Source organism: Passer montanus, unplaced genomic scaffold (assembly GCF_014805655.1).
Source record: "Passer montanus isolate IOZ18808 unplaced genomic scaffold, ASM1480565v1 scaffold22, whole genome shotgun sequence".
NCBI classification, from domain to species: domain Eukaryota; kingdom Metazoa; phylum Chordata; class Aves; order Passeriformes; family Passeridae; genus Passer; species Passer montanus.
In genome coordinates, this window is record NW_024366815.1 from 12,998,719 (window position 1) to 13,010,909 (window position 12,191).

A 12,191-nucleotide genomic window follows, 5' to 3' on the forward strand; every position below is an offset into this window, starting at 1 on the left:
TGACTTAAAAATTTGTGATAGATTTCCACGTGTAGCTTGCTGCTTGGCTGTCTGTGGATGAGGCAGTAAAGGAGTATCTCTTGACTTGCAGAAGAATAGGGCTGCTTATGGCAGCAGTTCTGGTGTATGCTGAATCAAGTAGTTTTGAAAGTACAGTATGGAGCAGGAGGTGTGGGCCATTGACAAAAAACTGTTTCTATAATGTTTTGTCTTAAGCAAAGTAGGAGTTGTTTAGAGCATGGTGCAAATAACACCAGGGTTGTGAATTCAGTCTCTGCATGGGCCATTTACTTAGAAGTTGGACTTGATGATCATTGTGGGTACCTTCCAATTCAGAATATTCTGTGAATCTGTGAACATGGCAAAACAGACAGAACATGAAAGTAAGTGTCAAGCTTTTTTCTTTATGAACATGTACACTTACATAGTCTACTGGCATTGGTTTTAGAAATTTATTAAGGGGCCTTACTAAGTAAGTATTTTTAAAGCCTATTTGTTGCACATACTACAGTACTTTGGAAAAGTCAGGTTTTGACATTGTGATGTTATGCATCAGCTTCTTTTTGAGAAATAGGATCTACATATAAGGGTATATTGGATAAATAATATTTTAAACAGCAAACTTGTTTTGTTGTTTTCTGGTTTTGGTTTTTTTTTTCCTTTTTATTACTACTGTTTACCTATATGACCCTCGAACAACATTTACTTTAAAAGTGGATATGAATGAAGAGGTTAGGTCTTAAGCTATGTGTGTAAACTCCCAAGTAGAAACCCATATGTATTATGGTTGAAGCTGTAAACAAAAGAAATGGGGAAAAGTGTAATTGACTTTTTCTAACTGTCTGTAATTTTTTCTCTCTTTTTTTTTTTTTTTTTTTAGCAGAGAAGCCTCATCTCCTTCCTTAGGGAAAGACAGAGCAGACACAGTGATCATCGGAGGTGGTTGTGTTGGTGTGAGTCTAGCCTATCACTTGGCTAAAGCTGGCTTGAAGGATGTTGTTCTGCTAGAAAAATCTGAGCTCACTGCAGGATCTACCTGGCATGCAGTAAGAAAAGTTTTGTTCATGTCTCAAATTAACAGTAGTTTGTGTGTACAATAGTAGTGGAAGTTTAATTACCTTTTTATTCCCTCTTTCTTTCATGCCATTGCTGACATTAGATAAAATCTTGGAGGAGCAAAGATAACAAATGTACACTCTGGGTTTTTAAAGTCTGCATATTTGTCTGCATTCTACAGACAAGATGTAAAAAGACATACATGTAATAATGTCAGGATAGCAACATCTCCTTTAATAGTGTTAATCACATAGTCATACTGGTTCACAATGTGCATTTATGTAATTACGTATTTTCTGAATCTATGTCTGGAGTAGGTAATGTAACAAAATTAAATAAAGCTTGCCACCGTAATGGATGTTTTTCCCATTTATTTCCATCTATTCTGAACTGAAATTGGGAGATTGTTATCTCTGTGTGTAGCAACACAAAAGAGCAGAAACCCAACAGTTGATGTCTCTAGATCTACTCTGTTAATACAATAGAGAATTTATGCAATAATTTACATTTCAGAGGACAAATTAGTTAATTATATTTTATTTGTATTCTCATACTTTTCCCAGAGGAGGAAGTCTGAAGTCTGTAATTCTTCATCTTAGTGCAGATGTTTTTGGGGTTTTTGAGAGAACAATATTAAAAAATGAAATTTAAAAAATATCATTGCCTGCAGTATATAAGTAGTATACTTCATTTTACTTGCTTTTCAATAAACAAAGCAAGAGAAACCACACTGTATGTAGTAAGAAACAGCATTCAGTAATTGTACAATACAACAGTTTGGTAAAAAAAGGCAACACCGTATAAAGTGTCAGATCATACATCTTTGTGTATTGAATCATAACTCCAAAATACTCAGAGGCACAGACTGAATTTTATTTGCCCAATGCATATACAAAACAATATGTTTGTAAAAAACAATAAAAATCCTTAGCTCAATAAGGAGCCAGAATCATGAATGGTGGTGTTACTGAATGTTTCCTGTGTTCTTGCTGTTACACTTGCTGACCCTAACTTCCTGCTCATAGCAGTACTAAAGCAAACCTTCCTCCAGTACTTTTGCCCACATTTCTTAGAGAGTGCAGCATTGGAGTTGAGTGAGGGTCAGTTTCAAAGGTAAGGAGCTGGAGCTCAGCAGAGAAAATGCCTGCACTACTAAAATTGATAGAGATGCCTCATGGCACCTCTTAGAAGGAATTTGATGCAATTAGCACAGCAAAACACCTAGTTGTAGGCCATGTTAAAATAGATAACTACATGGTATATTTTCATTGTCTTCATTGTCTCTTTTCATTGAACTCAGTATTAGAGGACTTTGTCTGAAGATGAAAAAGTTGGTGATGTCCGTATCAGATGAGTAGAAAAATCAAAACTATGACAGTGAGTTCCCTGTTACACCAGATACTGTATATTTATCAGTGTTTTCCTCACTAAGCACAGATGACACTACAGATACTAAATACAGATGACAATTGCACATACTGTTAAAATGTGAAATGGCACATAGCACATTGCCTGCAGCCACAGATGTTGAAAGTGTGGTTGGACGTTGCTGCACTATACCACATTTTACCTCTCACTGTCCAGGAAGTCCTGCCAGAGCTCAGGATCATGTTTCAGATAGCTAATATTCCTGCTGGTGTTGATGTCAAAACTTTCTTTCACTTCTCAGGTATGAGATAACTTCATGTGTCCTATTAAGACAACAAATATGCACATTTTTATATTACCAGTTATCAAAGGTGTAACAGAGCGAGTTATTACATGTTAAATTACAGTTTTTCTTGCAAATGCCACTGATTTTTCTGCTGACAGTAAAGCACAGCGCAACTCAAATAATAACTTGTTACAATTTGGTCACACTTGCAAGAAGAGAGAGTTTAGTATATAACAGTGTTAATAACATTTTCCTCCAGAAAACTAATTTAATAATGGCAGTAGAATAAAATCTGAAACCAATTGAAATAGAACAAAACTGATACGTTAACTTTTTAACATTTAAAAATTCCAATGATAAAAATGCTTTAAAATATTTGTGTCAATTCTCATAACAAAGTGGCCATTCTTTAAATTATTTTACCAGATCATGTTTATGTACAATAACAAAATCTCTTAGAAAAATGGAGTAAAGCCTAGAGAAAAATCACCTTCAACTACAAGAATGAATCACTCTGAAATTCAGGAAAACATGTAGATGCGTTGGGAAGCCAGCTGGGGTCAGAGTGAATTCATTACTGAGTTCCAGAGAAAAATGCAGTATACTGGCGATAGAGCAGGAAAAAGCTGCAAATCAGACAATTTAGAAAAGTTACTTGAGCATGTGAAGGAGATGTTAGGAAAGCCAAACCTCAACTATAGATAAGATTTGTAAGGAAAATGAAAGGCAACAAGAACTGCTTCTACTGCTGCATTAGTAGCAAAATGCTGAAAAAATGAAAATAAGTGTATGAGGTGAGTAATTCAGTCACAATTTACACTAATTGTCTCAGTGCCTTCTTGCCTCAGTTTGCTCTGACAGGGTTTCTCAGGCCTCCGGTTAAATTTGGAGAGTAACTACAGGCAGTGGATAAGGACCAAACCAGGGATTACTGGAGTAATTCAGCACATGCTCATGTGTTGGAGCAGGCGGGCTGCATCCAATAATGCTGCTGATTTATCACAAGGCTGCAGATGTATCACGTTTGAAATACTATTGAAATTGGTGGAGGTGCCAGAGATTTGTCAAAGGGCATATGTATGACTTTTTCTAAACAGCCAAAGGACAGAGCAGAGGAGCTAAAGGTCAGCTAACCCTAGTTTGGTTCTTCAGAAAATTGAGTGAGTTCCAGGTACATAAAGGAGAAAAACGAGTGATTTGCAACAGTCAAAATAAATTTGTGAAGAATAAATAATGTCAGATAAATCTGATTGCTGTCTATTATGGAATATTTTGGATTCTTAGACACGAGGAGATCAGTGGATGTGACTCACCTAGATTTTAGCAAGACTTTAGACACCCTCTCCTACACTATCCTTCAGCTGAAGATGTTACTGTCTGTATGGCTAGACAGGCAGAAAATTAAAAGACTCTTTGTATGGCTGGGCTTAGAGTGTAATATGAATGGGTGATATTCTACCCAAACCCTGGAAATAAGTGGAATGTCACAGGAATCTCTCCTGGGACCCATCCTGTTTAATATCTTTATCAGTAATATGGAGTAGGTGACGAAGTACATGCTCATCCACTTTTGAAGTTTGCACCAAACTGTGAGGAGTAGTCATTGCACTCAAGGGCAGGGCAACTATGCTGAGGGATCTGGGCAGGCTGCAAGGATGAAAGGACAGTTTCCTGGAATTTAACAAGGCCAAATGCGAAGTTCCATATCTAGCTAGGAAAGTAGAGCAGCCACTGACTTTGACGATTCTCAAAGAATCTGGAAAAAATCTTGAGAAATGTGGTCTCATCTTGTAGCTGACCCTGCTTGGAATATGAAATTTAAGATATGTCTCCTAAGGACCCATTCAATCTTTTTGTTTAATTAAAATTATTTTATTATTTTATTATCTTAATTTTTATATGATGAAATCAGGTTATAGTTGTCTGTCAGCTGCACTCTTGAAATCAGAAACATTTATTATCTCAACCCGAAAGGTGTCAAGTGCATTTAAACTTCTTTTCTTCACTTGAAAGTGTAAGAGATTGAAGTATTTATTTAACCCCTGCAATTGAATGCTCTTGAATATATATGGGTTTTTAGCTAATTTGCAAGTGATTTGTCAGCCATTTAGTTCAAAATTACTACGTTAATAGTGACCACTAAAATGGAATTTCCTTACATCTGGAATATTTATTACTAGATTTGGAAGATTAACAGAAGGCCAGAAAATCTTTACATTAATAAAAGAATAACTAAAATAAAAAGGAGATAACAAAATTTGCAGGTAAAGTAAATTAGTTATTCTTAGTCATTGTACATGGCTAAGGAAATTTAAATATTTCACTGCCTGTTTTATTTTTTCATTCTGTACACACTGAAAAAAGGCCCTTAGAATATATTTTCTGAGAAACAAACAAGTTTTAGCTAAAGTCTCTGAAGTGAAACAGCCCTGGGACTTACTCTAAGGTAATTAAAATAAATGTGTTCACAACATGAATGCACATGTATCAAATGAGATAAAAATCACATTTAGGCAAATATCTAGTTTTCAGCTGTGTCCTGTGTGATGCTAATGGTTCAACATGATAATAAGAAATGAACAAGGAATATTTTTTCCAGACTATTAATTTAGCCCAGGGACTTCCTGAAATCAGCATACCTGCTTTGTGCTTGATGGGACCCTTACTAGATGAATCTCCCTCCTACAGGTTTCTGTGATCTCTTCTTAAACTCAGATTTTTAAGGTAATGAAAATTGCCAAAAATACTTAGAGTCAAATTTATTAACAGAATATAGATAGAACTGAAAAATATTGTACTGACAAATGATTAATTTTATACTCTTTTCCACTGGATTATCTGGGCATTTCAGTAATCTGGTACACTATGATATTGTGTATAAATTGAGATATCAGATTGGAAAGAACAACTGCAACACTATCATGGGTTGGCAGACTTGGTGAGAAAAGACAGATGGGAAGACACCTGTGCAGAAAACAGAAATGGCTTAAGTACAGAAAATACTTTATTTTTATTTTTGTAGCAGTTGGCTCTATCCATGTGTTGTTTTTCTTTACAGTTTCTTGGCAGTTCCTTGTTAAATGACAGTTGGTAGGAAGGCAAGAACATTGCATTTCTAATCTATGTTGTTCCTATTTCTTATTTGAGGCTGGTTTAACTACTTATTTTCATCCTGGAATAAACCTGAAGAAAATCCATGCTTACAGCATCAAACTCTATGAAAAGCTGGAAGAAGAGACAGGACAGGTAATCTCCTTAACCTTTGAAGTGTTAATTCAGAGCAATACCAATTGTAGCAATAGTCTTACAAGAAAGTGTAGTTGACAACAGTGTGAGGTAGAAGTATATACCTTTTTATTCAAATAAATTCTTCTTCGTGCCCAGTCACTACATTTTGTAGATGGTTTCTCACATCCCTCTACAATTTAGGAAAATGGTGCTCATAAAACATCTCAAGACACAACTGAGAGTCCACAACTTTAACTTGATAAAGGAGCTAAAATAATATAAGGAATCTGGAATGAACAGATTGATTATGATACATTCCTGCCTTAAATATGTCTGCTTAAAAATTCATGTGATATGATGCTGTCTGTACTTGAGAAGATTGCTGCAATTCTTCACATCCCTGTCAGTGTTTTTATTTAGTGACCTAAGGAATAATATGTGGAGAAACACAGGAGTTATCTTTTTCATTTGGCCTTATAGATTTCATTTACTAAACTTGTGCTTGTTTTGGATAGCAGCAGCAGAAATTGAATGAACCTCATTTTACTAGTCTACAAATTTCATATATTTTTAATATTTGTCATATATATATATATATATATATATGACAGATATTTTTCATATTTGTCATAAAATGCTTTTTTCTTCTTTCTGCTACTCAACTTGATAAGCTGCCATACCAGATTGTCATTGTGAGTTCCAGTGAAAGACTTATTCAGCCTTATGATTGTCCTGTGAGATAACATAGAAAAGGTGAAGAAAAGTAAGCATTTAGTGGCCAGCTCTTTAAGGATGTTTAATTTGTTAAAAAAACCCCCAAAAAACGGCAAATGTTCTTTAATTGTGTTTGTAAAGGTGCTTAGTTAAATACATTCAATCGAAAACCGTGCAAATGACAGCTTTTAAAATAAAGTATATAATACATACTTATTTTTGAGATGTATCTGATTCTATTTTTGAAAGTGTGTGAGTACATACAACAGGTATTTTTTAGTTGTTAGTAAAAATGAATGTATCATGGCACTCAATAAACACTTCTTTCAACTGTTTTGAATATAGTATGCATTAACTTAGAAGCTAATTTGATAACTTCTTGAAAATTTTTTTCTAGGAGTCTATATCTAAGGCCTCTTCCTTCAAGGGTCCATAGCTTACTTGCATTTTCCTTAATGATGTTAGTGGAAAAATTCCTGTAGACTCCCCTTAGCACAGGAAAAATACATATATGGCAATCAGTAAAGGTTCTTTAAGTAATTTGCTGTTTCTCTTTGATTTAGGCTGTGGGGTTTCATCAGCCTGGCAGTATCAGAATTGCTTCAACCCCTACTAGGGTGGATGAATTCAAATACCAAATGACTCGTGCTGGTTGGCACCCAACAGAGCAATATTTAATCACGCCTGAGAAAGTGCAAGAGCTATTTCCCTTATTGAACATGGATAAGGTAAAGAAGCCAGTTTTATGAAATATAACTTCCATTGCAATTAAATATTGGTCTATCAGAAATATACATGTATGGTCTCGTCTCTTTACACAAATTGTGCAACAGATTATTATTTTTCAATGGAAAAAAGATGTATCATAGCCTAAAATCAGAATTTGTGATTTTTATGGATACTGTATGTTAGAGTAAATTTTATTAATTACTCTATCAATATTATTATACAATTAAAGCATTGCAACCTTTGATTTCATGGGAAATCTGAGGAACTTGACTGTCACAGACCATTGTTAGGTTGGGTAAAATTATTACATATTTTGAAAATTTCTTTGACTTCCTAAAGTTTACTATATTCAAGTAAGAAAGTAGGTTTTTTAAAAAACTGTCTAATTTTCATAAATCGTACTTTCTTTCATTTGCGGGATTTTACCTCCATTTAGGTTTTAGCTGGCCTGTATAACCCTGGAGATGGTCATATTGATCCTTATTCTTTAACTATGGCCTTGGCCGCAGGAGCCAGAAAATACGGTGCTCAGTTAAATTATCCTGTGCAAGTGACTAATCTGAACTCCCGATCAGATGGGACGTGGGAAGTTGAAACTCCACTTGGAATAATCCAAGCGAAGAGAGTTGTGAATACTGCAGGTAGGATTTAATATAAGCATTTGAGTGCTTTTGAGATTTATATACTAGCTAACACAAAGCACCTGTACTGAATTGTGTAGGCTACGTGTATAAGGAATATATATGCTTTTGAACATTCACTTGGTGTGGTTTGCACATATTTCTTCACAGTATGGTGAAAATTTAGCTCTTATATTAGTTGCCCTTGAATAGGCATTAAAAATATTTGCCCTGATTTTCTCCAGCAGTTAGTAATCAGACTGCCCTGTTAGATTTTAGTGGAAAAAGAAACCTTTACTGGTCTACAATAAGTTGTGTGGGAGAGAGTTGAGATTTGGAGTCACAGAATCATAGTATATCCTGAGTTGGAAAAGACCCAGAAGGATCATGGACTCTAACTCCTGGCCCTGCATAGCAACATCCCTAAGAGTCACACCATGTTCCTGAGAGCATTGTTCAAACACTTCTTGAACTGTGACAGGCTGGTGCTGTGACCACGTCCCTGGGCAGCCTGTTCCAGGTCCAATGTCTCTAAAACCTAATGAAACATACCTAGGAAGGCAGATGGAATGTACACATGAAATAGAAATATCTTCACTGTTTCTTCAAAGAGACTGAGAATTTGACCTTGCCTGTTTCACTATTATCTTTCTCCAAGATTTAACTCTATCCACATATCCTTGAAACAGAAGATTTTTTTGTTGTCCTTTGAGTCACATTTTAAACATGTGCTTGGCATAACAGTGCATTTTTTGTATGTCATAAAAATTGCCTAACTCAAGGGAGCTTCTATTTACATATACTAATGTTATTCTTCATTGTGTTGAAGAGGCCAAACTGATGTTTGTGCTTCAAAGAACTTTTGGGCAAGTGCCCTTTGGATTTGTGTTTATTTTCCTAAGCAACTTAATAAGTCTAAAAACCTGTATTGAATCTAAATTTATTCACTTATTATTATGCTGCTTTATACAAGTGTACAAAAATACATTATTGGTGAAAGGTCTTATGTGAAGCATGTTTTCTGCTTCCTAGTAGAAGATTTTATGTTTTCTGTTGCTTCAAAACTTGTTGAATATTTACCATATAGATTAAAGTTTTGCTGACTCTGCCTCAAACTGGATCACATCTGCATTTTTAGGGCATTAGTCCTGCATACCTCCCATTGAATCATCTGGGTTCAGTCAGAGGTTGTGCTATACCAAGTTGACTTTCTTACTCAGATGGGACTAGTGAACTGAGACCAAGAATACACCTTTTATAATTCCTTTCTATATATTTGCAGTGGAACAGAAAAAAAAAAAACACACCTATTTCTAGTGCAAGGCAGATAAAATGAAGAAGTTAAGTGAGACAGAGACTCTTCTTGTTGGGTATAATACCATAGGTGACAATTGGAATTATGAAGGAGTTGGACTGGAAGGGGAGTAGATTGGGAGAGCAAAATGCCTTGGAAAGATTTCTGGAAGTGTTTAGGAGCACTGGCAGCAAGTGGAACAGTTAGATGATACAGGACTTAGTAAATAAGGAAGCTCAAACTGGGAGCGAATGGCAGCAGTAGGAATGACACCAGAGAGATATTGGGAAGTTACCTGATTTCTTTCATTAAGGAAACTGAAGCTAGGAGCTTTCCAGATGAAATGATTAGTAAGGATACTCAAGGAGTGGTTGTATGTGAAACTGAGTGGAAAACGGACCTTTTTAAGCATGAAAGACTGGTGTAATATGTAATGGAAAGGCTAGATGGGAGTGGATTGGAAGGAAGAGAAGGCTCCTGGGACAGAGCTTGACAAACAAGGGAGACTGAGTAGCACATGGTGACGAAATAGCTGAAGAAAGATGTAAGGACTGGAGCAAAAGTAGAATTTGAGATAGCAGAAAAAAAAAAGAGAGAAATTTAGAGAGAATGGGATCAAACAGCTGGACTCTCAGGGGATATGCTTTAGAGGTCTTTCCTTCAGATTCTGGGATATAGACAACCCTGTCTTGTGTTAAATCATTCCGGGCTTTTGTTAAAGACTTACTGGAAAAGACATGAAAAAGTGCACTTTCTTATATATGCCTTCCACACATAGGTAATCACCTGCTATTGTTACATGCCTTACTAAAATAACAAGACTCTGAAGCTCTGAGCTTGCTCATGAGTGCCACATAATGAATTTTGGAAAGAAAGAGTACTAGAAGAGTTTAGTATGCTTTTTAGAAGGTAATCAACCACACAACCAGAGAAACCAAATTTTAAAAAAAATTATGTAGTTCACAAAGTCAAGCACTTGGAAAATGAGATGTGTCAATATTTGATTGGCTTCGGACTGACTGTTCATATCTTTCAGGCATGAACTATGGAACAGCATTCAGTTACAAAATCATAAGCTCTCTTACAAATAGGATCCTTATGTCTTTTGTTACATAGTGTGGATATATCGGTCTGGAATGGATCTTAGATTAAGAAAGGGAAAGGCAGGTCTCTTGACAATCATACTTATTTAGGCCACAGAATTCCAGACACTCATTATTCCCACCTATTTGCTCTGCATCATATTGATGAAGTATCACAGATGTAGTAATTTTGTTACAGTTTTGTAGTGTAGTTATCTTTCTTTGGCTAATATATCAAGTTGATATTAGGCAGTATTTTCTGATAAATGCTTTTCAGAACTTATTTGCAAATATTAGAATGCACTCTTGTGAGCTTTTCATAAGTCTTTTTCATTATTTAATAAGTTTTTAAATCAACAATATATTTACTTAATTCTCCTGTGTAGTTAACTGTTCAGCCAAATGAATATTTGAAGCACATATTGCTTAACATTCTGGCTAATAATGTAAAATCAATACTGTATAACACATATCTCTTATAAATGTTTTCTCAGCTAACATTAGGTTTTTTTCTCAGCTTTGCCTCATTCCACTACAGATCATGCCTTGTATAATTTTAGGCTCATGTTGCAGAGAAAAATACATCAGAAGGCTCTTTACATTCCCTCTCCCCCTCCCCGCCTCACCCTGCAACTGACATCTGCTGCAGAACTGGAACAAACTAGTTCCAACCAATCTTTAGCTGTTCCTTATGTGAGATTTCCATTTTAGAGGAAAGCAGATGCCTAATAAATAATCCCTGACATGAAGCAACTATACTGAGCCTGGTGAAGTTATTTGCAGCCTATTTATAATGGAATGTTTGATTAAAGCCTCCAAAAATAGTGAATTTTGTCTGTATATACAGTGTGGGTGTGTGTATATAAGCATGTATTTTCAGACATGTACTCACTATATATACAAGCATTTATACATAGAAGATTGTCTTTTTCAAAACCAAGAAATGGTCAGATGACATACTTCAGCAGATATGTTAAGTAATACTACCACTAAATATTTCAGCATCAGATGTTTGCAGTTGCAGTGCCTACAATTTAATCTTCACAAATATCCTAGAGATATAATGTATGCCTTCATTTATCTCTACTATGTGTGATATGACTTGACATCTGCTTCCAATTAGAATTTTGTTTCAAAGAATATATTCTTCTTTTTGCCATTTTTGTTTTTGTTCAAAAACCTAAACAAAGAAACCACAGTATTTTGCTTTTAGTAAATGTCACCTTTTGTTATTTTAAGCAATTAAATAGTACTTATCATAAGTGTGACTTTTTAGAGGTACAGTACTGTAAATTTTATTTTAAACAAACCTAAACTATTTGTCTCTTACTTAAAAACACTTTAAAATTAGTTCTGTGTGTCATGTTAATCTCAAAATCTAATTGCTAAGAAATTTCTTATTATTAAGAAATATTTATTAAGAAAGCAACAAAGCTGTTTCAAAGACTTGATTTTCTGCTACTTTTAACTCTTTCTGTCCTCTGTGGGTCACTAGCTCACATTACCTTAAAATAGTTTTATTTGTGGGGGACATGGAAATGCCCAAATCAAAAGAAGTACTTCTGTCTTCTGTACAGTAGAACATAAGTAATGTTTCATTAGCCTTAAAGGATGTTTTGGATCACTCACTCTATATGATTATGGCACAGTCATCCCTGTGCCAAACAATTTAATTGACATAACAAATGTTCTGGCAATGATTCTCCTCCAAATGCTAAGATGTCATTTAGAAGCAAAAGCCTTACATCTGACAACTGCAACAGGTGCAAGTTTCTAGCATTATACTGGGCAAGGGCTTTTAACTGAGCAGATCT

The 12,191-nt window shown here is 35.1% G+C and overlaps 1 protein-coding gene across 1 annotated transcript in view; it reads left to right on the forward strand.

The window, feature by feature from the left end:
- DMGDH (dimethylglycine dehydrogenase) overlaps positions 1-12,191 on the forward strand; it is a 39,867-nt gene that overhangs the window by 1,074 nt on the left and 26,602 nt on the right. The window contains exons 2-5 of the mRNA XM_039709880.1: positions 881-1,046; positions 5,858-5,956; positions 7,216-7,380; positions 7,818-8,022. Of these exons, the coding sequence (XP_039565814.1) occupies positions 881-1,046; positions 5,858-5,956; positions 7,216-7,380; positions 7,818-8,022 (635 nt within the window). The remainder of the gene's footprint in view (positions 1-880; positions 1,047-5,857; positions 5,957-7,215; positions 7,381-7,817; positions 8,023-12,191) is intronic.